This window comes from Leptosomus discolor, chromosome 2 (genome assembly GCF_034619465.1).
Source record: "Leptosomus discolor isolate bLepDis1 chromosome 2, bLepDis1.hap2, whole genome shotgun sequence".
Lineage (NCBI taxonomy): Eukaryota > Metazoa > Chordata > Aves > Leptosomiformes > Leptosomidae > Leptosomus > Leptosomus discolor.
The window spans coordinates 2,400,834-2,427,158 of record NC_141392.1 but is presented as its reverse complement, the minus strand read 5'-3'; the positions used below and the strand labels follow the sequence as shown (position 1 = coordinate 2,427,158).

The 26,325-nt window shown below is 52.8% G+C and overlaps 1 protein-coding gene across 1 annotated transcript in view; it reads left to right on the top strand.

Moving 5' to 3' along the window:
* The window catches only part of MDGA1 (MAM domain containing glycosylphosphatidylinositol anchor 1), a 143,304-nt gene extending 118,653 nt beyond the window's left edge, over positions 1-24,651 (top strand). Inside the window, exons 13-17 of the mRNA XM_086460540.1 lie at positions 3,431-3,583; positions 4,792-4,926; positions 22,044-22,174; positions 23,161-23,269; positions 24,560-24,651. Of these exons, the coding sequence (XP_086316666.1) occupies positions 3,431-3,583; positions 4,792-4,926; positions 22,044-22,174; positions 23,161-23,269; positions 24,560-24,651 (620 nt within the window). The remainder of the gene's footprint in view (positions 1-3,430; positions 3,584-4,791; positions 4,927-22,043; positions 22,175-23,160; positions 23,270-24,559) is intronic.
* Positions 24,652-26,325: the final 1,674 nt, after the last annotated feature.

Genomic DNA, 26,325 nt, shown 5'->3' with positions numbered 1-26,325 from the left:
ATTTAAAGGTTTTCTTTTCGGCTGGATCTGCCAAGTTTCTCCTGGTAAGCCTTGCTGATAACCATCCAGAGGTGACATGCTGGCAGTGTCCCAGACCACACTGAACATCTAGTTATTCTGAGCACCTCCACTTCTAGCTCGGGGAAACGCCAGAGCTTTGCCTTCCTGTGGCTTGTTTGAAACCAAAGGACCAGCAGTCAGAGCACTTGGATTCTCTTCCCAGCTCTGGCACTGCCTGCTGTGACCTTAAACGTGTCTCTCTATATTTTTGTGCAGCTGTTTCCCCACGTGTAATGCAGGAGATCTATAGAAAGAGAGACTGTTACCTCATAGAGATGTTAAAAAGCCTTGTTCATTAGTTGTTGCAAAGTGCCTGGAGAGCCCAAGCTAAGCAGAGGCAACTGCTATCGTTCTAAAGTCCTGCACAGCAAATGGTGTTGCACATGAGCTTGGTCATGTTGGAGTATCTGTGGTGCATAGGACCCTTCTCTGGTTTATGCTGTCTGCTAGAAGTGTTGCCTTCTGGAAGTAGCTATGTCTGAGTGAGAGGAGAGGATGGATTCAGGGCCCTGTTTTGGCGTTAAAAGAGCTCTCTCCAAGTTTTCGAGTCTTCTTCTCTGAGCAGTCTTAGCCCACGGACGTGTGGGGCTTCTTAGAAATGAGGCACGGCAGTCCATCAGCTGGCACAACCAGGCCTTGGTGCTAAGCTGGGAATACTGTCCTCAGTCATCTTCTCTTGCACAGCTCGCTCTGATCTCCACCTGAGCTTGGGCTTTGTCCTTAATCTGCCTCTCCTTCAGTTTCTGTACCTTGTCCTTTGTGGGTTTGCTCCCTCTCAATCAGTTGCCTGGCTGGCCTCCGTGTTACAGCTTTCAGCTCTGCTTTCCACCTGATATTCCCTGTTAAGCAAATTTTGTGCTGAGGAAAGATATCAACTTTCTCCTCTGAAAGTCCACGTGCACAACAGGGTCGGAGGTGCAAACCATCACGATCCCTTTGATTGCAAAAGGACGGTCAAGGTGGATCCTGCTGTGTAGGGTAATGCCACTGTAAGAGAAAACTTGTGTCTTCTAACTGCAGCTGGCAACCTGTGAGCTTGAGCCACACAAAAGTCTGTCTTCGGTCTGATGGAGAGAAGCCAGGAGTGTTAGACCAACCCAGCAATATCAGGAAGCTTCTGGGCTCCTGCCCATCCTCTGAGGACCAGTGGGTGTTTGGTACAGCCACGAACTCCCTTCTCCCAGCCACGAGGGCTGGGGAAGGACCCTTAGAAGCTGCTTTCACACCCTTCTCCCCCCTCCATCTCCTTGAGCTGGGGATGAAAGAGCCCCCCAAGCCCCCCACCCATGCCACGTAGTCACCCTGCCTCAGACCCTGCAGGCATCTTCCCCATTGTCCGCTCCCCGCTTCTCCCTTCTCCTTCATCTCCAGCTGCCATGTGCCCCCCCCCCGTCCCCGTGCTGGCCCTGCGGAGCAGTGGCTAATTTGGATTAGGATGCTAATTAGAAATGAGCGGATTGAACGGAAAGCACTTAGCCAGGGTTAATCAGCAGTTAAGTGGCCAGGCCAGCCAAGCTCCCGATGGCTGTGGCTCAGCTCGCAGGAGCGGAGTTTCCCGCTGAGCTTACAGAAAACCCAGCTGCCCTGCTCTGCGAACCCAGCTGGCGGCACGGCGCCCAACCCGCGGTGGCCAAGACCTTTTTGCGGGCCGCCGCGGGAGGCTGCCTCCTCGCTTCTCACTGCTGGAGGGAGACAGGCAAAAAGGGGAACCCATTTCCCTACCACGGTGCGGGGGGGGGGTGTGTGCAGGCTTTTTTGGTGTCGTGTCTGGATGGCGGTTGTTTCCGTTGCCAAATGGGAGGGGATGGGGAGGGCCTCAGCTGCAGGGTAGGAACTGGGAGGTGCAGCATCTCGGGAGTCAAGATGCTGTTCATTTCATGGGTAGTCTCTCCTCTCTGATGGCAGATTTTGGTGTGCGCGGTAGGTGTGGTGAAGCTCTTACCGTGACAATATACCATGTCTGGGAGCTTTTGGCCCTGGGATTGCAGAAAGCTTCCTTTGCTCAGCCCGTCCTCGACACCCAGCCCATCGGTTGCTGACCCTGCTCTTCCCTGCATGTCCTGCCAGAGTCACCCATGCTAGGACAGAGAGCCTCCTGCCCAGGAACCAGAGCAAACCACCACTGAAGATACAGGAATGTAGGAGCCCAAGTAGGCATCTGGGCTTCTCTTCATCTGGGCATGATAACAGGAACAGTGTGTGTGGGGGGGGTAAACCCCAAAAAGTTGAGTCTTGCACCAGCATGCCACGGTGCCCTTAGCAAGAGCCTAGTTTTCCTTTCTGTAGGTGTTCTTTGACGGCTTTTAAGTACTTTATCTTTCAGTTTTATAGCACACCTCCTTGCCCTTATATAAAGGCAGAAGGTAGAGATCTGGGCCTGCTGTGTCTGCACCACTCACGAGGTCTGAGATCCCACTCTCAGTCCATTCTCCAGCTCCGGTCTCTGCCCAGGGACCTTTCAGAGCACAAAGACATTTTCACATCGGGTCTTGGATCTGTTTTCTCTTTCTCTTCCGCCTGTTTCCTCCATCCCTCTCCTGCTACGTCAGCAGTGCAAAGCTGGTTCTTGGCCTTTGCTTTTGTGGCTCTGGAACTACCTTTTTACCACAAAGGTGTTACCATCTTCAGCCTGGTCAAGTGCAATTCATTCCAGACCCTGCAGTTCAATATTGGATTATGCCTACACACAAGATTTTTCACCTGTCTTACGATATTGCTACAGGGACTGTCTTGTATTAATAATAAAACTGAACCCTATGGCACATGTAGTTGATCCTACATAAAAATCTTTTACCTGCATGGCTGAATTTGTTACGGGAACCAGCATAAGCTGCAATATCAAATGTGCCTTTTAGCTGGTATAAATTGGGTGTACTCTAGCTAAATGACACGTTTGTAGCACTGGGATGACCTCTTCTCCCCATCTGATTTTCTTCACGTGTGCCATCGTTTAGTTTAATGCATAGCCCAAAGGGGGGTCATCTGCTGGCGCTTTTTCCGCTCTCCTGGGGAAATTATTCTACTATCAAGTTGTTCTGGTTTAAAACCTCTTGTGGCCTGTTTGGCTTCCGTGCTCTTTTTACCCTCCCTCTACATTTGGCCCCTCAGACCTCCCAACAGAATCTCTCCTTCTCTTTAGCCCTAAGAGCCGCCTTCCACTTTGTCAGACCGTCACGTCCATCAGCCTGGATTAACCCTTCCATAATCATACTAATCACGGATATATTCCCTTTCAGCCTCCTCCCGAGGTCAGGGGCTGCCTGCCTGTCGCCGGCTCAGCGCCGACTTGGCTGCCAGCACCCCGGCAGCCCTGGGGAGGAGGTGGGAAAAGTGGCGGCTGACCAGCCCCTTCCCACCCCTTCCCCCGCAGATAACACCTGCCGCTTTGAGGACGAGAAGATCTGCGGCTTCGTGCAGGACAAGATGGACAACTTTGACTGGACCCGGCAGAACGCCCTGACCCAGAACCCCAAGCGCACCGTCAACACGGGGCCCCCGACGGACATCAGCGGGACGCCAGAGGGTAGGCACACGTCTGGGTTTCTTCTGGCTTGGCTGTGGAGGCGAGAGGCGTGCTGTCAGTTATCAGGAGTCCCGCAGCTCTGGGAGCTGGTGGAGCGCTGATCTGCTTTCCACACAACACGCTTCTCCTCCGCACGGGGTGCAGGGAGCAGGCAGTTAATTTGCATGGTACTGATTAGCATTAAACACACAATTAAAACACCCACGACTTTGTTTAAGGGGACAGCATGAGCATTAGTTCTTGTTACCAGCTAATTGCCTGCTGCCTAATGCCCTTGTCCCGTTTGATGTTTGTTTTGAAGTCACAAAAGGATAAACAAGTAGGAGAAGACCGCGTAACACCTAGAAATGGCCCTGCTGGTTTTAGCCAGCTGTTTCCTCAAAGAAGGTCTTGGGGAGGCAAACAGATCCCCTTAGTAGCAAGCAGGAGCATGAGAGACCAGATGGGAGCTGCCTGCGGGGTGGCAGCAAGTGCCTCACCTCTAGTTGGAGGAGACTGGTGGTGTGTATTGCTCACGCTAGCTGTGTGTGGAGTACATGCTCCCATTTTAGCTGGTTTTTACTTTCCCTTTTCTCTAATGAGGAAAGTAAATTTGCCATGCAAGCACAAATCTTTGAACTCAGAAAAAATGGGAAACATCCAATGGCCAGTTAAGGAAATGGCTTTTCCCATTAGTGCTCAGTACACCAGCCTGAAAACAATGCCAACAAATTAAATAGCTAAACTGTTCCTCCCTGGGTTGTTAACAACTACTTTGGTATTGTTCTCTTTAGACAACAATATTGCTTAGGCCAGATATTCCAAATCCTCTCTCCCTCTGCTTGAGGCAGAGAAATAAGGCTGGAATGGTTTCTCCCCCCTCTTTCTGGTTTTCTCCTTACACAGTGCAGTCAGCTCTGGGGCTCCTTTTGCACCTGGACGGATGTACGTGTGCACGTCCAGGGACTCATCTGCTGCCTGCGCCCACAGCAGGTCTGCTGATGCCCGTCTCTGTCGCTCTGCCGTAAATCCTGCAGGGGCAGGGGAGGCACTGCGGGCATCCTGGGAGAGTCTCTGGCCGGGATCACAGCGGGTGCAGAGCGGATGGCCAGAGCGAGGCCATGTCTCTCAGAGGAGGAGCCGTCTCCCAGCCTCCGGCATCCCATCCCTTGCAGGGAGGGAGACCTGGGGCACGCTGCCTTTCCCCACCTTCCCATCTCATTCCGTAGGTTATTACATGTTCATCGAGGCGTCCCGGCCCCGGGTGACGGGAGACAAAGCCCGGCTCATCAGCCCCCTCTACAACATTACGGCCAAGTACTACTGTGTCTCCTTCTACTACCACATGTACGGGAAGCACATCGGTGAGTACCTCCTGGGGTAGTGCGGGCTGTCGGGGAAGACCTCCCGTCTTTCGCTCCCCGAGCTGCGCCTGCAGCCAGCAATTCCAGGAGGGTGGGGGTCCTACTCCAATGCTCCAAGCGACAGGGTGGGCTGCTGCTTTCGGATACTTGTCCCTTACCCCCACCCCAGCAGTGCCAGGGTTGTGAGGACGTTGCAGCCCACCCTCAGAGCAGCGTCTTGCAGTCAGCCATCGGCCCTTCCCCGCCCCCGGCTCACTCCTTCTCTAGCATAAGGCTCCCTACCCTCCACAAAAAAAGACCGTTGTGCCCCCCCGTGCACACCTTTTCCCCGCTCGCGGCCACGGCCACCTTGCCCCAGGCAGCAGGACACCGGGTGAACAGTCGTCCGTCAGAGGGGAGACACAGGTGGAGGCGTTTTGTGGGACCAGAGGGCTCTGTGGTGGCGGGAGCTATTTTGGGGTGGGCAGAGTGCAGGTGCCCTCAGCTGTGCCGAGGGGCTGTCTGCTCCACCTGACTCCCTCCTCTCTAACTGCAAGCCTGTGAATGCAGCGAGCGCCTCAGAAGCGCCTGGCACACTAATGAGTTTCCATATCCAGTCAAGGAGCAATTGCTAATTCGTCACCTCTTGATTATAATTTCATTAATTTGAATAATAGATGCACTCTTCCCACAGCACGCTGGGTTATTAATCACCTGCTGGACTGGAGCCTGACTGAAAAATCAGGGCCCAAGCAGGAATGTGTCCGCCCTTCAATAAACGGGGTTAATTAACAGCTCTCTGCTCAGCACCGTTGATGTCACTGGGAGAGAACAGGCTCCAGCGTCTGGCCACCACGTCTCCGTGCACGTGTGGTACGGCAGAGGGGTTAAGCTGCAAAACCTGGGATCTCCTCCTCTCAGCGGGGGCGAGGCTGAAACCCTGACCCGGTGGGTGCCCGGGGTGGGGGGCAGCAGGGGCTGGGCTCTGGTTCGCTGAGCAGGTCTCCATCTCTGTCTTTGCTCCGAGGGCTCGTATTTGCTGTCAGCTGGGTCGGAGGTGTTGGCCCACACCCGTATTCCCCCTGCAGTCAGGCTGCTCCGCGTTGTCCTCACGCCGGGGGGTGGCAGGTGGCTCGGGCAGAGCACTGTCAGTGCGGGTTCACACCAGGTTTTCCTGGACTTGCTGGTCTTGCTTAGCTGACAGAGTCCTGCTGTAAATGCTGGCTTGGCAAACTCCCTTTCTTCCCTGCCGTTGTTCGGCCTTGCTGCCTAATTCCTGCACGTCTTCTCCTGCAGGCTTTGAAAGGGATCTCATTGTATGGGGTTGCAATGTCGGGTGGCCCCGACCGGTGGGAGACTGGCAAGGAAAGCAGACATGGAGGGAGGAGGCCCCTCTCTCTTTATTTTCCTTCAGGAATACAGCTATGGGTCGTGTTTCCAGGTCCGTTTCGCGGGGAAAGTTAAAAGCCCATCAGCTTTTGCTTGCTTTTGGATCTGAGCTGTGTTTTACAGCTCTCATGTGGTGGTCTGTCTGCAGACGGGGTGGACTGGACGTGCCAGGGAATCAATTCATTACAGGTTTTTGGCTTTTAGTGTTTTAACTATTCATTTGCTCCACCCACAATTGCCCAGAGCAGAAGATCACAGTGACTCCCAAGACCTAAGAAAGCTGCTGAGTGCCATTTTCTATTCCTCGGCTTCAGGCACCTTTTATATCTGTTGATTTTTCCCTTCATACTCAGTGTTGCTGTCCCTACCTGCTCTCCATTTTTTCCCCTTGTTGCACAAAGGGGCTGATAAATTTGTGCAGTGTGGAGAGACTCTTTAATGCCATATGATGATTTCCGAGGTGGGTGCTGCTGAGCTGAGCGCGAATAAATTATTTTAAAATTAGACTGACTAGGTAGAGTCAGAGAATGAAAGAAAAAGAAATGAGAAAAAGTTCTTTTTCTCTTGGCCTCTGGAATTTGTGGCTTGGTCTAGCGAACCCGCAATATATCTGTCTGCAAATTGAAATTCAGTACCTTGTATCTGCTCTCTACTCCGGGGTTTCTTTCAGGGCCAGTCATGGTATTCTGTAATCATTTTGGCTTCTCTTCTACATATCGGGGCACCAGGGTGAAACAGACCTCTCCAGGAAAAATCAGAATGCCTAGTAATCCTAAAATTGTCTCGTTTTCATCATTCCCGCTATGCAACTTACTAACTCTTCTGCTACTTGGTCTTCTTCCTTACTGCCCCAGTGGCAGCGCTCCGGCGTAGCTGTCCTCGTCCCTGCACACGCACCAGTGAACCCACATTTGGGACACGCTCTGTTTCACCAGCGGGTCTAATGGCCCGATCTACATTTCTAACGCGCATTGGTTGCTCCCTGACTGGTTTTGCTTGTGCAGAGGTTGTGAAAACCCACCAAAAAGCTTTAGCTTGTTCGGATGGTGCCAGGCTCGATGCCTTTGGTGGCTGAAGTCCTCTCAGGGTCCCCTGGGGAAGTGGCAGCCTGCCTGAGGGCAAAGCAAACGTCTTCAGCTCTTTTTCTTGGCCCTGGGTTGGAGGAGAATGCCCTCTCTCAGATACAGGGCTCCCGCTAGGGCTTCTCCTGGCAAATGAGGAGACAGACCCCAGCCTCCTGCCTGCACCGCGTGTGTGACAATGTGAAGGTAAAGATGGGGTGGCTACAACCCTGGGCCACGTCTTGCTTCCCATAGAGCCAGCTACCCCTGATGCCTGCGGACACGGCCCAACCCCTGGCTCCCCTAGTGCCAGCCCGGTCCTACCAAGCCACAGGCCAGCCCTGCTGAGCCAGCCCTAGCACGTGGCGAGAGCGTCCCGGATTGCTCCTGTTGTCAAAGAGTGCCAGCATGAGGACATCCCCCAGCCCAAGCCTCTCCTAGCAGCTCCAGCTCCATCGTAGAGCAAACCGAAGCTCCGTCACTATGAAAAGAAGCCATATAAAATCCCGACATTTATTTATTTTTTTAATAACCCTTTTATTACCTTTTTTCCCCCCTCTACAGAACTTGAAAGCTGGTTTACTCTCACAATTTGACTATAAAATATCCATAGCCATCCAGGCAAATCTTCCCTGGGAGAGTTCCCAGACACTACTCGTTTATAATAGATATGACGAAAGAGAGAAACAGAATACAAATGGAGCGTTTGTAGCCGTGGTATAAAATATTCAGCGACTAGCAGAGCAGGGTGATGTTGAGTATCTCTCAGCTGATGAGAGAGCGGCGTGAAGGGGAGCTCCCTGGAGGCAATTCCCGTTCTTCTGGAGTTATTTGGTCATCGGTTTTCCTTCCTCCGGCCCACTCTGGAGCAAGCGTTCGCATTGCCCTACGATCCTGCCAGCCCAAACACAAAAATCAGGGGGAGGGGAAGGAAAGAAATCCCGTTTCCACCAGGCATTCAAGACCAAGGGTGTCTTGCTCGCGGCAGGCCCGTCAAACGAGGAACTGCTTGCTTTCTTCGGGGGCAGCAGCTAACCACAGCAGGCAGCGACCAGCCGCCAAATTTTAAAAGCCTGTTTGTCGAGGTGGCTTGGTGGGTCAGCAGATCTTCAAGCCTTTGCTTCAGCCACCAGACTCCTCTTCCTCCCTTCCCAGGGACTTTCTGGGAGGGGGATGCTTTGAGGGGACGGTGTCCCCAGCAGGCTGCTCCTACTGCAGTCTGCTGCCACCCCTCTCCCGTGTCTCCTAGCTCGGCAGCGGCCAGGTTATGATCTGCACGGCCTCCTGCTCTCGCAGAGCCTGCAGCAAGAGGTGCCCTCAGGGTCAGATCCCAGGAGGATGGTTTGCTCGGAGGGATGAGGAAGTTTCAGCCGCAGAGGATTTAACTTTCCGTGTTGCCATCGTGGCCCCCACGGCACGCGGTGATTGCTGACGCTGCGGTTCCCTATCCCGTGAGCCAGTGACTGTGCTCGTGGGGAAAAACACTTGTGTCGAAGAGGTTGTTTGCTCACAGGGGTATCTACGCGCAAGCAGTGACGTAGGATGTACCCAAACAGCGGGGTTTTTAGCCTCATTTGATTTGTGAGCTCAGTGGCAGGCCATTTTCAACCTGTATTTGCCATATTTTTAGTAGAAGCAGTCACTGCACACAGGCTTACGACGAGATGCAGCCTCAGAGAGGGGTGATGGCAAAGACCCCGCCTCGCCCTGGGGTACCTCCCAAGACGGGGCTGTTCGGCTGCATCCTGCAGTGAAACTGGCAGGTCCTGGGCTTCAAGAGCTGGAGCTGGTTGAATGCAACATCTGAAGACCCTGCTCTTGGCTTGCAATTTTTTTGCAGTTTGAGCCTCCTTTCTGCACTAGCAGTGTCACAGTCTCACCTTTGCCAGTTCCTCTCCCCGAAATCAGGGAACAGGCTTAGTTTCTGGCATGTGTCCAGCATCTGTGAAACTCAGGAAGAGTTAAAGGTGCTATTGTTCCATCTTAGTGCTGACGGAGACCTATCTGCCCACCACAGCTACGTCTGGCCTGTGTATAATCAGGATGAGAAGCTTCCAATGAAGTTGTAAACAACCCATTGCTCTCTACAGCTTCCTGAGGAGGCGAAGTGGAAAGGGAGGTGCTGATCTCTTCTCCCTGGGACCCAGTGACAGGACGTGTGGGAATAGTTCAAAGCCACGTCAGGGGAGGATCAGATTAGATATTAGGAGGCATTTCTTTACCGAGAGGGTGGTCAAACACTGGAGCAGCCTTCCTAGAGATGTGGTCAAAGTGGTCAGGCAGTGGGGTTAGGTGATGGTTGTAGATCACTTCCAACTGTTCTGTTCTGTTCTGTTTATTCTATTTCTATTTCTATTTCTATTTCTATTTCTATTTCTATTTCTATTTCTATTTCTATTTCTGTTTCTGTTTCTATTTCTACTCTATTCTATTCTATTCTGTTGTATGACCCTGTGAGGAATAGAGGGATTTTGGTTCTGAGTCACTAGAAACAACGAGACCTGGTCAGATCGCTTGCCACAACATCCAAGTTCAGGAAAGCCACAAGCTGTTTCACAGAGGTGATTGGGTTGTAGGCCACTGGCATTTGTGGTGTCACCACTGATGCCCTCCAGCTGAGTAGGAAACGCCGATCTGGAAGGCCTGCCAAACTGGATTGCTCCTTTACTTCTTCAACTGCGACGATGCAGCCAGCGCAAAGGTGCGTCTGAGAGGTCAGGGTGGATGATCACACGTAGGAGCCGGTGTTAGCACAGACGCAATATGTCAACATTTTGCTGCTGACAAGTGACAGCAGTCAGAGCTGTCAGGTCACACAGATGGATGGGTACCAGCTATGTCAATGTAAAAGCCATTTGAACCATGAAGACATCCTTTTTATGTGATTCAGTATCACAGCGCCCTCATTCCTACACAAACACAGGACCTTGCTACTGCGCACGGATATACAGGTGGCATCCTGGAGGTGGCTGCATTCTGTTGGATATATAAAGTTTGCCTTGTGTACAGATGCATCATTCACAAAATCCATGCCATTATCTCCAGTGCAATAACTCTGCAGGGTAGGGATTACGTCACTGGACTGGATTGACTGAGGGGAGGCTGATTTTCCTAATGAGTGTGATTCACTTCCCTCTGGGCTCTTGAAAACAAGTTGCCGTTAGAGTTAAGAGTTTGTAATGAAAAAATGTATTCAATTTTTTTAATAGTTTATTTTTCGACTTACTCAGATGGTTTCTTGGCTTTTCTCATTCTTCCATCGATGTGTATTTGACTAATGTTTTGTGCAATCATCCAGCAGCTTCCTGTGGGCTATGGTATGGATCCTTTGGATAGACTGTGGTCTCTTCTGATAGTATCTGCTTTGGGGGGGGGGGGGGGGGGGGAAGTTAGTCAAAGACCATGATCATGAGCAAGGATTATAAATAACTGGCAAGATAACCACATATTTGTAAAGTGCCATTCAAGCTCTGTAGGTTCAATACAGCGGCTTTGAATCAAAGACCGTTGAAGTCATTGTTTTTCTAAAGACTTCAGTGAAATTTGGATTAAAGCCATAGATTTAAAGATTATTAAGACCAGATGGTACCAATACATGATCTAATCAAACTTCCTGCACAACCAAGGGCAGAGGACTCTCTTTAGTTACTCATGCTGGAGCCTCGTTAATACTATGTGTCTACACTTTCGTTGGATGTTTACTGACAAAGAACTCCAACAGCAGGCTTGGCACGGTTTGCTGATGTGGAGCTGAATCATCCCTAAGCCAAAGAGCCGAAGGAGGGAAAGGTATTCAGATGTGGATTGGCAATATGTCATTTTTATTCCACAAATAACGCGTCTTCCTGTTGATGCGGGCTTTCTGCTTAGTACCTTGAATCTGGGTGCACCGATCCCCACCTTTCCTCGCTCCTCACTAGAAGTGCATCACTGAATCAGGTTCCCAGTGCAGATAGCCACTGAAATGATGCCTTCTTCGAAAGTCCTCTTCTGTCTTACCAGCCATGATCTGACCACACTCCTGATGCAGAATTTGTTGGGAAGGTGGTCAGGGGCGCAGACTGGTGACGTGAATTCGTTTGCAGATGCCCTGAATCCCCACAGATCATCTTTGCTCCTTCGCCCTTGATTTGAGCCACTGCTCTTCGTCTGGTGGGAAGCCGCTACAACCCCCCCCTCCCTTCCTCCAGGCTCTCAGCAAAGCGTCTTTCCATTCAGACCTGGCTCACAGCGGCAGCAGCCGCAGCCTCGCACAAAGTTGAGGACCTGGAAGGATATACTGCAACCTGACCGTCTCCTGAACGTGAGTTGTTGCATCAATTATTCAGACCTGAAATTGCTAGATACAAAACTTAACAGACACTTAAGAGGAAATGGGAGCTCTCGGTGCACATCCAGCTACTCCTTTAGTACTCCCAGGTCACTCTTTTGTTCTCTCCATGGACCATTAACTATTTCAGCAGCGCCATCATTGTACAAGTGGAGACTGACGTTGGTCATTGGAAGTGCACATCCAGAGACCTCCCTGGGTGCCCTGACAGGATAAAGGCTGGGGGGGCCAGAGTGCACAACTGTCTTGCACTGCTTGTGCAACCGTTCCCCTCTGTTCTCGCACTTCCAACAAGACGTGATTTTGTAACACGTATTGAAATGCTTCCCAGAACGTCAAAAAATGCTCAACAAGTGTCAGTCATCACCGTTACTTCCAGGAGTGACTGCTTCTCCCGAAGAGAGCTGTGCAGGGATGGCTGGCACCCCAGCACTTGAATTGAAGGAGTCTGCAGATCCAGGCTAGGAATCTCGCTGTCTCAGCCAGTCCCCTGGATGTTTTCTGGTGAAAATACAGCCGGGCACGAAAGGAATCTCTTGCTAAAATGCACCCTTGCTGGGAACACAGCCTCCTCTGACGGTCTTTCTGCAGCAAACCACTTCCCAGGCCTGAAACGTTCACCTCTGGCATCTCCTTGGGTCAGGCAGAGGAAGAGGCCGGAGAACAGATTTTGAGTGGTGTCTTCAGTTCGACAGGAAGAACACGCGATCTCAGCTGCTCATTCCTGCTGTCTTGCTGGCTACAGCATCGCACTAAACCAGCCCATCTGCTCCAAGCCCTGCAGCCTTGCAGCTGCCCTGCGCTTGGCTCCCGGGACTGAGAGACCACAGGCTGGGTGATGATGGGGAAAGAGATTGTTAGAAGGGTTAGAGAAGAGACAGGCAAAGTCTTCCTCAGCATCAGTACATCTGCTTCTGCAGGGGGGTTTTTTGTCAGGAACCCTCCCACACGCACCATTTGTATTTTGGGGGCTCTGGGAGGCTCCCTCTCCCTCTGGCAAAGCCTGCCCGCCGAAGGGAGGCAGGCAGAGTCCCCCTGTCTGCCTGTTGTGCTCTTTTAAACCTGGCAGTGTCTACGAAGCAGACTTCTGTTTCGGCTCGTCTGAGGGAGCGGAGAACAGTGCCAGCTTTCAGCCTGAGAGCTGAAGCACATGAATTCCGCAAAGGCCCTAGCTGCCTCTGGTGGCAAAGATCAAAGGTTGCGTTATCAAAGCTGGGAGAAGAGAGAGCAATTGCCTGGGGGCAGCTGGGCATGTCAGGAAACAGAGGGTGAACAAGGAGCAAGCAGACCTCACGGCGATTATGGTTCACTCCGCTTCCTGAGTCGGCAAAATTGGTGGGAAAAGTTGCCTACACGTGGTCTCCTTCTTGCTACGTTCCCCGTAGTCCCATTTTCCTTCAGGCTGGCTTCTCCTCCCTAAGGTAGTACCCAGCACTTCTGGGGACCACCAGGTCCAAGCAGCAGCAAGAGGGAAGGCCTGGCTGCCTTCAGGCTGCTTGATTCCACAAAACATCGTGAGGGAAGAAGGATGGGCTGCCACGGCTCACTTGCCTGAGGCACAGAGCATGTGTAATGATCCTGTCCACGGGCTGGCCAGCACTGCTGCCTGCGGAGGCTCCTCTCCACAGCTGCTTCACCAGAGTAGGTCTCGAGCCCTGCCTTGGACTTGGTCTTTGTAATGAGAAATCATAGTGTGGCATCCACCTTCTCTGCAGGGCTTTAGGACCATAATCCAGACAGTCCATTCTGGGGTTTAAGATTAGTGTAGATGCTCTAATCTACAGACGCTCGACTCGAGGAGAGCGGTGAGTCATGCAGGCTGCCCGGTGAGAAGAGAGAGGTTGGTGTGTCCTGACAAAGACCAACGCTGTCTGTCTTCCTACTCAGGACAAACAGGAGTCTGACCCCACCAAATCACCCTCTGGGCCTCCTTTGGAGCCCTGCCTGGACATACCAAGCCCTTGTGCAGGTGGTTTTGCTGGCAGCTGAAGGTGAGGTCAACCCCCCCCTTCCCCATCACACGCCCCACAAAGGCTGATTCACGTGCCTCCTGTCCCCCTGCCCCATGTGCCCCCCAGAAGTGGTGCAGAAGTATTCCCCCAGTCCCTCGTTAAATGAAGGGCAAGGTGGTGCCGTGTTGGGGAGGACTGGGGCCACAATAAAGGCAGCCGAGCTGGGATGTTTTGCTGCCCCCAGCAGCTGCCTGCTTTGCACTGAGGGAGCCAGGGCTTTGCAGGTGCATCCCCCACTGGCATGTCCCATCCTGCTTGCCAGGAGCGGCGCAAAGGCGGGCAGCAGCATCCACTTCAGTGCTGAGCACCCCGGGGCTCCCTCGGCCCTGCCTGGGCTCGAGTCAGAGGCAGTGCCGGGCTCGCACACAGCCACGGCCCTGACGAGCGGCCAGCCCTGAACTTACCTCTGAATTTCCCCTTGCTCTGCTGAAATCACGTTTCCTTCTGCTCCTACAGCTGGCTTTCCCGGGCCAGACACTTTTTGTACCTTTAGCACATCTTCCCTCCCAACAGAATTTCAGAGGAGCTTGTATTTTTTCTCTTAAACAGACAAACCCAAGGATTTGATCCAACTGTCTAGTTTATCTATTCAAGCTCAGCAAGGAATGCAATACTGCTGCCTGGGAAGGGTCTGTTTCTGCCTGCTCTGCATTTACCTAGATTGTATCGTTGCAGGCTTCCTTGGAGAGAGCCCGAAAGGCAAGGATGCACTCTCTGGCTACGCAGGTAGAAGCAGCGGCTATGGAAGGTCATAGCTCCTTTCTTAGGGCTGGCTGGATGGAAGAGGAGCCCCACAGCTGCATTTAGACCAGGATGGATCTCATCCTGCTCTGTGACTTCAGGCAGGCTGCATCCTGCGTGGGTTTTTGTACAGGGGATCCTGGCTAGGAGCAAAAGGGCAAGCCCTAGATGAGGGGTGGTACCGGTTGTTCACAGTCTCTTGAGATGGAGTTCTGCTCAAAATGTCCAGAACTTCTTTCCACAGCTACGTGCTCTCCTAAGATGGGGAGGTCTCTAAGCGTGCACATCCTTTACAAGGATCTCTGGATAAAAAACAAGCTGTTGAGGCAGGTCTGGAGTATAAAACAACAGGAGACGTTTCCAACACATATATGGCTTTTCTTGTAATGCAAATTCCTCCCTTTTGGGGCTGGTCATATTTCCTGAAGAGTGAGAAATCCCATGAGAAAGAATCTCTGTGTAGAGAGGTGTAGGAACAGAGAGATGTTGTAAATTATTACACATATTGGTTATGGAGTCATGCAAGAAGCTGGAGCGTTAGCATGAATTATCACAGCCCAGAGGACACAGTGCAAATGAGAGCCTCTCTGCATCCAGGCAGTGCTTTCTGACAGCGTGCTGCATGGACCAGCGTGGAGGGGGCCGTAGCGAGGCAGGATGAACCTCAGCGGGGATCTCCATCTCGCGATGGAGCATCACCATGCAGGAGCAGGGCTTGGCAGCACATTTGGGGCTGCTAGAGGGCAAAAGAGACCAGCAAGGCAGCTCAAGCACCATCCTGCTCAGCCAGCAAGCAGGGGACACAACACTAAGGTCCTTCCCATCATTGACCCTGAGATTACTGGGTGCTTCCCGGTCCCATCGATGTGGGTCAGTGACCGCCTTTTCAGGGAAGCGTTTATATGTCCCCTGACCTGGGGCTGGGCAGAGCAAGCTCTGGAGAGGCTGGCTGGTCCCCGCAGGCTGAGCACACCCTCTGCCTGCTGGGCTTGGTGAGGGAGGGGGGCGAGTGCTGGAGCACGGGTGCTGTTTGGAGACTCGCTCAGCTCACGAGGCTGTTCGTTTTCTGCTTTGCTGGCCTGTAAACAAGCGTGTGTTCAGCTGAGAGAGTGGTGGGCACCACCCTGCCTGCTCGCCTCCCTCTGCCTACAGAGGGCAGGAGGTCTCCAGGAGGCGTGGGGAAACCGAGGCTGAGCGTCTGGCAAGCGGGACCGTAGCTCAGCAGGTGCTAAGCAGAGAGAACCTGCCCCTAGCCTGATCCCGTGGTCGGATCTGCTGTGGATCGCCGCGATGACCCCCGCGCTGGCGGCGGGCAGGCACCGCGCGGCACAAGGAGCTGGCACGGGGGAGCAGAGCTGCTGCCCACGGCGGCGTTCAGGGGCTGTGAAAACGCAGCTGGGCTTGGGGCTGAGAGTCAGACCCCCCCATCTGTCCTGTAGGGAAGGACATTGTCCACGTTGTCCCCTGCAAAAAGTTGTAGTACGGGAAAGGGATGTGATTAAGCAAGATGGTGTGATGAGTCGGACGTGAAGTGGGTGAAAAGCCCAAGGACTCCAAATTCTTGTCTTTTAAATCCCAGGCTCTGTACCCTCCCTGCGTTCTGTTCTGGATGCATGTTGGGCCTTTGTTCTTCTGAGACAACATAAATCTAATGTTAGGGAGCATGGAGGGTTTTTTTTCCCTCCCTTTTTTTTGAATTCCTTGAAGCCCACCCTGTTGTCCATGCATAGACATGTTCCTGGTCACAAACAACCTCTGAGGGAATTTTCCATGAAAAGGGCGGGCAAGGTTTTGTTCCATACACATAGCATCAAAGATGGAAGTCCTGTATCATTCGTCTTTCTGCGCCAACACTTCCTTTAATTAGACCGTGGATCAAATGAGCAAAGGATCTCAAGCACCGCTCCGTTGCAAGACTGTGCCTACCTTATCACCATCTGCTTTCTGTGTACACAGACAGGGGGGGGTATGCTGGAGAGAAGGAGCTGTAGCTATAGTTTGCTTGCCTTCCTTCCATTAGCATTCACATCCCCCATCATGAGGCAGACATGGCCATACCGTGGCGTTTACCCCACTGCCTGCGTGCCCCAGGTCCTTCCACCCAGCGTGTCCCCTCCAGGGGTCCAGAGATGTGTCCACTTTGCCTCTTTACAGTGCAGCAGTGTTGCTTCTCTGCTGGTCCGTTCCCTGCATCCCAAAACTCATATGCATGCCAGACAAGGCAGATAGTGATGGATCATAGATCAATCTGTGCAATTGGTTTTGCCATGTCAGGGGATATTGCTTCAAGCCCATCCTCATTTGACGGTGGTTTGGGAGGTCAGGGGTGGAAATGTGTTTGTTTCATTGATTTTTTTAAATCCACAGTAAAATCCAAGGAAAATTCCCTGTAGCCAGATATAAGTAATTTTCACAGGTTTGCTGTAGGGGAAACATTGCCAATCAAAACTTACCATATTGCTGTTTATATCCCCAGAAAGTCCCAGCCACAGTGGGGAACTGGAGGCTTTGATTCCCCTGATCCCTTTCACTGCAGCCTCCCCACCATAACGAAGCAGAAAGAAAGCGTCCCATAGCAATTAGCCGGCCTGCAGCACAGCACTGAACACGCTCAGCGCCTCTCGGGAGGCGGTGGGGATGCCTCCTGAGCAGGGGTGGGATAGTGGCGCTTTCCAAAGCGCCAAGGCTGCATTTTCTCGCTGTGGATCAGCTCTCTGAACCTTCCCGCTTTGAAGTGACTGAAGCGGCGGCTGCAGGAAGGGGTCTCTGTAGCGACCCTGTGACTGGACACAGGGCACAGGGCACACCAAGCTGGGATCAGTTGGAGTCATGTAGAGACAAAAGTTCTCTGTCATCAGGAGTGGAAAGCAGCCGAGAGGCTTTAATTGTCTTGTTAATGTATGAAGCATCATTAGAGAGTGTGAAAGAGCAAATACATCCTATCATGGCACGAAGACAATTCCTAGAAATTATGGGTCAGTACAAGCTGGTATTATTTCCCCATCTCTATCTGTGCTACGGTTGTTTTTCTACCCTCTGCTTTCTGTCTCTCAGAACAGTAACTTTCCCCCACAGCACTGTAACTGAGAACACCAGCCTGACACTGACTGCTGTTCATTAACATCCATTTAAATGAGAGAGGGAGAGAGACCTTTGTTCGCTCCTGGGATTTGCCTGCACTAAGCTTTGGGCTTTTAGCTTGTGATCAGTGGTGTCAACACCAAACCACGCTGAAGGAAGTGCTCAGAGCCCCTGTTAGAGCTCTCTTCTCCCTGGCCTGGTTTTAGCCCTCATATTGGGTCTGCAGGTGACTCTGCCAGGCTATACAAGGTCTGAGCCCTCTCCATGCCATGCATCTCTTTCCATCCACCGGACATCTCTTGCCATGAATCCGTTTCTTTTTCTTATCTCAATCGGTCTTGCCTGCAGTTGAAATGCTGTGGGGATTTCCACAGGGGCTTTCAGCCTTGGGTTCCCAGTTAGGTGCCAAACCTAAACCGGGGCCTCAGCCAGGATTTTTCATGGATCTCCTGAGATCACCCTGTTCCGCAGCAGGGATCCTGCAGGAGCGCAGCCGTGAGACCAGGCTGCACAGGAGCCTGGGAGCAGCCCAGCTCCTGGCTGTGCATCCCGACAGCCTTCCCGACCCGACCCGCAGAGCTCTGCTGCCCTTGGCACAGCACCCTGTCGCTCAGCATCATCCTCCCTTTTGCTTCCCAGCCGCTCTGGCTGCCTGCTTTCCGTCCGAGCTGTACAAACTGAGCTGTGCCTCGGCCTTTTCCCCACACCATCACCCTGCATTAACCCACCCCCACCCCCAGCTGCCCCGCGCAGAGCTCTTGAGGAAACCTCTACCTTTTCTGCCACCCCACGTGGGCTGTGCCCCTGGCCCTGCCCTTACAGACCCTGCCTCCCTCCCAGTGCTGCCTGCGCCAGCTCTTCTGGATCTGCTCTGCTGTTCAATGCGACAGTGAAGTCCCCATCCCGCGGTAACGGAGAGAAGACCTTTTCTGGCTGTGAGAAGGTAACATTTAAAGGCATCCCTTGGGCTACTCTATCCGGCAGCCCAGCTGGTGCTCTTTTGTGTGAGTGCCACTCTTTTGAAATGCCAGCTCCGGTCTTAAAGGCAGCCAGCAGAAAGGTACGGCTCATCCTCCCTGTAATTGATTCCTCATCCCTCGTCACTGGCCTTGATTCTCCCTTTTGATTGGGAAGAAGGAATAATAGAGATCACAAGAGAAATACGAAGATTGCCTTGTATGGAGAGAGGTAACAACAGGATTGCTCGTGTCCTGGGATTTCCCTTGTGTTTGTCTGTCTCCGGTCAGCTGGAAAGATTTAGCAGCAGATAGATGGCCGGTCTTTGCGTGTGCCTTACCAGCAGGTGCCCTTGGGAAATGCCAGACACACCTGATGGGAGAGGGAGGACGGGTGACAACCACAGAAATGGGTAACAAAACTGGACAGCTGGATTTGGACTCTGATAGAGGAGACCAGGCATGATTGTAGTATAAAAGCAGGCAGAAGGGGTGGCTGCAACAGCTGGCCCTGGAGGACATCCCAGATGGGCCTTTCACATCTCCACTGACAGGGGCACGGCGGTTGGAGAGCAGGTCCCACGTTGGGGGTTCTTCAGTTTGTGACCGCTACTGTGGCAGACCGACACACGGTAGGAGGGAATAAAGCAGATGTCCTGTGCGACCTGTAATGCCTGCCACACTGTGGACCCGGTTCAGATGGGGTAGAGGCTTCATCCCTGTTTAGTTTAAAGTCCTGGAGTCTCTGCCATGCCTCCCAGAAGCACATTCCCAGTGACAGCATTACTGGGAAAGGGCTATGAGATCTGACTCCCCTTCACAACTCTTGACTTATTTGTAAGGCAGTCATGGGCACGCTGTTTGTCTGCTTTGACCTTCAGTTTTCCACGTGTAGACAGGGGTGGTGAAACGCTGCGTGATGTGGGTGGATACAGGAGCTCCTTTTCCAGTCACAAACCATTTGAAGAACGCCTGCTCGTGTTCAGTATTGTTCTGCTAAGGAACTCGGGCACCAAAAGGTTGAAACTTTTTTCCTGATGCTGCAAGGACATGGATCTGTCAGCCAGGATATGCGCAGGCTTGGTCTGAGTTTAGGCCAAGCATTCACAGCCTGTGCTTTTGGGGGCACGAATTTGCATTCCAGATGCTTCTCTGGGTCTCTTTCTAGCTCGCCTTTCCTTTTTTTTCCTAAAGCATCAACGTCCATTTGCTGCCCGATTTGTCCTGGTGCTGGCTACTCAGCCAGGCTCTTGCACAGCAGATCCTAGTTGCAAGTCCCCAAATGAGGTTGGGTTTAACCCTTGCTTGCTTAGCAGCTTCATATCAGTTCTTCATTTGCTCTCAATCCCTCACCTCACCGGCTCTGGTGTCTGTAATTAGCTGCTCTGAACACACTCCTGTTGACTTGGATCTGTGGGATTATGTAGTTCCTGTGTGGGCCATCAGTTTAGCCAAGGGCCTCCACGTGGACTAGGTTTCTTTCTTAGAGAGACTTTCCCTCGTAGGAAGCTCCCGAGGGCAGAGAGGACACCAAGAAACCAGACGCTTAGAGCTGGTTTTGCCGGAGGCTCCTGTAGTGACTTCTCTTGTCCTCGGCGCCGTGTTTCCAGGAGGGACATCCCACTCGCTTCCCTCTGTCTCCCCAAGGTTGTGCAGTGCCAGCTGCTCTCAAGACAGAGAGAAACAAACCGTTTCACCCCTTATCTTGGGTTGTGGTGCACATCCCAAACTGGGTACCACCGGAGAAGCGAACTGGATACGCTCTCCCTGTCCCATCAGGCCTTCATCTAATTTTCTCAGCTAGCCTTCGTGCTAATGCTTCTGAGTATTTCTAGGCAATAACGTGCCCCTCTTTCCTCAGTTCACTAAATTATACACATATTTCATTCTTTTAACCTTTTCTTGTAAGTCAGCCACTCAGAATCTAAACATTTCATCATCTTTATTACGCATCTCTGAACTCCCTGTGATGTATCTCCTGCTTTCCGACAGCCAGGCTGTTGACGGGGGTACTTCCAGGTCCCTGTCCTTCACACAGTGCCCCCCGAGGATGATGTGCCAAGAATGAGGAATTTCAGGGGATCATGTAGGGGGGAGGTTACGTAGGAAAGTCTCTTTCCCTGTCCTCTCACTTCTGCCTCTCAGACGGGCATACCTGGGCAGGAGTGCGGCATCCCAAGCGCAGACAGACTACGAACGTAGAGGTAAGGGTTATTATTGCCTCTCTGCTCTCAGGTGCAATATGTCTGTGTGCGGAGACCAGAAACACTGATAAGCAACAGCATGACTAGAGTTCTGATTGATTTTTTTGGTTCACCAGCTGAACTGAAAAAAAAGAAAGAAAGAAAAAGTGTTTCAGGTCAGCCCTGAGCGAATGTTTAAAAATGTTTTTTTCACTGAAACAAAAAAGGAAAAAAAAAATCAGCTGAAGGGATTACTAAAAAGACTGCAGGAGGGCAAACAGATATTTCGTTTGCCAGTGGAGGGTAGGGGGCTGCGACACTGTTTTCAAAGCGAGAACTGGAAACGCTTTGAGATTTGTTGGCTTTGGTTTCGGTTTAATGGCAGACAAACCCTTTGGGGAGTTGCTTTGTCTGAAAGAACTCCAAGTCGGTGTTGATTCCCAGGGTTTTCCATCCCTCTGAGAACATGGGGCTGCGATGGTACGGGCAGCGCGGTGCAGGTGACGGCGCCCAGCGCTAGCAAAGAACGGCTGCTCGCTTCGAGGCTGCTTCCAGGGCAAATGGGGACCGAGGACACAGGCCATATTTCTGCAGCTGATGGTCAGGGCCAGGGCAGGGAGAGGCCTGTAAGCTGCATCGCGTATGTCAGGGGTTAGTGGTGAATGGGGAGAGGCAAACGTGTGTCCTGGGTTCCTCACTTCAAGTGGGATGTACAGAAACTGGTGTGGGTCCAATGGAGGGGCATCAGGATGGTCAAGGGCCAGGAACAAAAGTCCTGGGGAAGAGAGGTTGAGGGCACTGGACTTGCTCAGTCTAGAAAAGAAGAGGCTGCTATCAGCCCTTGGCCCCCAACTGTTTGAAGGGCAATTTCAAAGGTAATGGAGCCAAAATCTTATCAGTGGTGTTAGACAATATAATGGGGAACAGTGGCCACAACTGGTAGCGCTGGAGGTTCATACTGGGCATTAGGAAAAGCTGATTTCCTCGGGGGATTTCAGGACTTGGCCACGCAAAGCCATTCTGCCCTCCTGTAGAACTTCAAGCAGGAGGTCGGATGGCATGCCTCTGGAGGGCCCTTGCGGCTAGCGTTTCTGCCACCCCCCCTTCTTGTGCCACCCCAGCCGTGCCACAGACTGCTTCTTCCTCGTCCTGTCCTCTCTGCCTTCATCTGGGTCTGTGTCCTCCCTTTGGCTAGCCCAGATGGATGAAACATTGCCGGTGGCACTTGCCAGGAGACAGCTGGCTCCCCCGAGATGTTACCACTGGGTCTCTGCAGGGGCTGGGGCAAACAGCTGTGGCTCGAGGCTGAGCCCCAGAGCTACGCCAGGGGCCAGCCCAGTTGCCTGCCTGCCCCAGCACGCCAGTGCCCAGTTTCTTTCTTACAGGCTCCTTAAACCTGCTGGTTCGCGTGCGGAACAAGCGAGCCATCGACACCCAGGTCTGGTCGCTCAGTGGGAACCGGGGGAACATGTGGCAGCAAGCACACGTGCCCATCAACCCGCCCGGGCCCTTCCAGGTGAGTCGGGTCCACAGCCGAGGAGCCGCCTACCGTCTGTCCTGTGCGTGTGCCGTGGGCTGTAGGAGACTTCCCAGCAGGTACCTGCCTCTGGGGTACAGGGGCTGGTCAGGCACAGGGAGGGCACTGGGAGCTCTCCACCCCCAGGGTCGCTGGGGCAAAGCGAGAGCTTGGTGGGTGCACAGAAATCAAATCCACTTCTCACTGAAGCCACCCAACATTGTTATGCACAAGCATCAGTTTGGCACTATAAATATTCTGGTTATTGCTGATCTGGGAACCGCTTGTCGAAGAGCTCCTCCTGGTACCAGGTCTGCATGACAGGTCTCTTGGCGTTGAGCAGCTGAGGGGTGACGCTGGCCTGTTGGTGTGAGGTGACTTGGAGCCCTCGAGGGGTCTTCTAGCGTGTGCTGCAAGAGCCCACCCCGCCCCGTCCCCCTGGTTTAGGGCTGTAGGACAGCTTGTCAACATGAACTGGGCCCCCTGGACCTGCTCATCGAGTCGAACCCAGGAAGGGGGCTGCTTTGTCACTGGATGGTTTACTGCCGATGCTTTCGCCCGACGTGCTGCTTTGCTGTTGTAGGTTGGTTTGTGAGAGCTGGGTCCGTGCAGGCTGGTAAGTTTTGTAGCGCTGTGGCAAAATGCCCGGTGTGCTTTTGGGTACTTTAAAATAATAAATGAGAATTTAGTTACTCTTGCAAGCGTTGTTCGGCGTTCGTTGGTCTGTTAGTTCAGCACGCTTAATAAAGCAGAGCTCTACGTGCTTTTTTATTGCTCTAGAAATGCTCAGCACGCACGGGTTGGTCCTGTGGGGTTTGGCTCTCCAGACCCTATGAGTACTGGAGGGACAGGGAGGAATCGATGCCCTTGGGGGCCTGATAAGATCTGCTCTGTGCCCTGCTCGCCTCTGCAGAGCCCCACAGCGTGGGAAGGGTCCTCCCCGACTGCTGCCTCACGCTGGGCTCTGTCCCATGCTCTGCTTGCAGATTATCTTCGAAGGTGTCCGGGGCACAAGCTATGAGGGGGACATCGCTATCGATGACGTCACTCTGAAAAAGGGGGACTGTCCAAGGAAGCCAATTGGACCGAATAAAGGTGAGAGTGTGCTTGCCTCAGAGGAAAATGAGTCGGTGGGAGCGCGTGCCTGAATGCATGTGCAAGGGAGGCACGGCTAATTTCAGAGCACGTCGGCGTGTTGGTGGGACTAACAAGGTGGTTGACTCGATCAGCAGAAGTCAGCAGAGGGGCTGGTGGACTCTTGAACTTGTTCTTTACAGCTGTGCGTTAGAATGACGAGATCCCGTAGGAACTGTGCTGCCAGGCACCAGCATGCTGGAGTCTGCCCCAGTATGTTGGGTTAGGGGTGTCATCCCCAAGCAGCTAAAGGCTCGGGCAATATCTCATTTCCTGGAAACTCTAGGTGTGGGAGCTTTGGAAAGGGAAAGACCTTCTGCAGGCTCTAATGGCCTCTGCAGTGTTAAGTCAGTCCTTCTCCAGGGAAAAAAAAGCTGCCTTTTGGGGCCTGGAACTAAGGAGAGCTGGGCTTCTTCCCACTGCCCTCTGAGCAGAGAGGCGCAGCCAGGCAGGACGTTGGACATGCAGGATGGAAGCAAGCTACCCGAGCTGTAGATCACCTCCCGATCCTGACAGTGAGTGCTTGAGCTAAACCCCACCAGCCCCTTGCCAGTCCATCCACACCATCCTGGTGTTTAAACGGAGACAATCCCACGCCCACTGAGGTGCACCACAGGTTGGTGCCATGGCAGGGTGCACCAGCAGTACGTAGGCGTTAGTCCTTGGGTGGGAATCACTGGTGTGCCCTGTGCCTTAGTCCTGCCTGTGCCCTCCATAACGTGCCTCAGGAGGGCAGATGGTCATAGTATGCAAACCAGAGCCAGGCAGGCACTGGTGAGTGAGCAAGGTTCAATTTGTCGTATTTATTTTTGAAGGAAAAAAAAAAAACCCTTGTTGAGGAAGAGTCGCTTTCAGCAATTTCCTCGAAGTCCGAAAGGTGAAGCGGGAATTAAAAAAAGTCTGAAGACCCTAAAAATGTCAAAATTTCAGGTGCAGTTAAAGGTCTGTTTCAGCCTAGGATGGCCAAGCTGTAAACAAAGCACAAGCAGAACCTTTTGTTCGATTCAAGTTGAATCTTCTGGGGAAGAAAGGAGGGTTGGATTGCAAAAGTAACTGAGATTCAACCTTTTCTGCCGAGTTGGAAAACCAAATCGTTTTGGGAAGCCTTGAGAACGTCCAGGGAAGGCCAGAAAGATCTTCCAGCAGATCTGGGAGGTATTTGATGATTCGGGGTGGGAGGAGAGGCTGAGACACTGATGAGGTCTGGGCCCATCCCATCACTAATTCTTTTTCTCTCTTCTCGGCTGGCAGCGGTTGCTCTTCCAGGAGGCAGCGTCCCGGCCCTGCACAGCCCTTGTCTTTGTGGCCCATTGACTTTCTTCCTTTACGTGCTGCTCAGATGATGGCAAGCGAGCGCTCCTGTCTTCGGACCGAGACATTCCTGCTCCTTTCCTACTCAGCCACCTCTGCTCCTCTTCCTACCCTCCTCACTGGCACACCAAAGTGTCCATATGTTACCAAAGACTGACAGGCATGACCACGCAAAGGGATCTGGTTCAGAACTGGAGCACTCCTTGAGAAAGTCGTCATGCCTAGAACAAAATTTAAAAATAAAGACAAAAATTTTTTAAAAGCACGTGCACAAGAGAGAGAGAGAGAGGAAGGAAGGAAAGAAACAGAAACACACAGAAAAGAAGGAATGAAAGACAAAAAATAGGAATGAAGAAACAAGAAGAGCAAATGAAGGAGGAAAAAAACCACTCCCATGTTTCCTTGGGAATGTCGGACAGGGCTTCCTCAGGGAAGTGGGAACTTGTTTTAAACAAACAAGCAAACAAAAATACATTAAAGCACAAATTTCTACCAGAACAGTTACCTTCTTTACTGCGGAGCCCACAGCTTAGTGGACGATATACCGCAGTGCTCCCCTTGTCTCCCCATGCTTTCCCGCTGACTGGGGCTGCCCCACTCCAGCTGCAGCTCCGTGCAGTCACGCCGGCCAAGACCGTGGGGCAGCAGCCGCCCCGCGTGCCGGTGGCCGGAGCATCTTGCCTCGCGCCGCATGTGCTTCGGTGTCTCCCATCCGTCTGCATCTCCCAGGCTCTCATGTATTTAATTGCCCCCTCCCTCGGTGTGGTTTGCTTTGGCCTTTCCCCACCGCTCTGTGCTTCTCCCTCGGCAGCCTGAAGAAGATGGAGGAGGAACGGACCCATCCCATGGACCACTCTTGAGCGGTGGAGAAGTCCCGGCTGGATCCGGCTGCAGCGTTGGCCTCTTGAGTGCTTCTTTCTCTCTCTCAGCGCTCTTGCTGGGTGGAGAAACGACGAGAGCAGGTCTGAGCTGCAGGCAGAAAGGTGTCTCTGTGGGGCCGAGAGGTGGCGTGGGGTCAGATGGGAAGGGCGAAGCAGTTGCACATTGGCTTCCCCCTGTGAACGCTGGGATGGCAGTCCCCTCAGCCCTAAGTCCAGAATTGCTTCTCTGCCTCTCGTTTGTTACCTATTTATTTTGGTCTTTCATTCCATTGCTTAACTTCCCCCACCTCAAGCTTTTTTTGGATGATGGGAAGAGTCAGGCATTAAACCCTTCTTCAGCCAGGCAGCAGGTCCCGTGCCCACGACCCAGCCCCTGGGCTGGCCGTTTGGGCAGCTCCGACGCTGCCCTCTCACCCTCCGAGGCCTTTTCGCCTGCACGGTGCGTTACCCGCAGAGAGGGTGACGTGTGGCCACGGCGTCGCTGCTCGGGGGAGAGGTGGCTGAATTTTGTCAGCATGTGCAGCCTCGCAGGCCCTCGGCTTCCACTGTCAAAGCAGAGGAGTTGAAAGGTGGAACGGGCAGGACGGTGACCCAAGAAGGATGGAGGTGAAAAGCTTGACCCAAAAGAAGGGCTTGTGCTGGACTGTGGCCCTGTTTGCCTCTGAGGAACAGGGGAACGTGGGGGAAACTCACCTTTTTCCTGCTGGCATGGTGGAAGGGTAAAGCTGGTGTGTCTCTCGGCTGCAGACCTACAGCGGGTCTGGCCTGGCTTCCTCAGGGTGGAGGCACATGCTGCTCCAGATGAACCCCCCCAGGAGAAGGGTC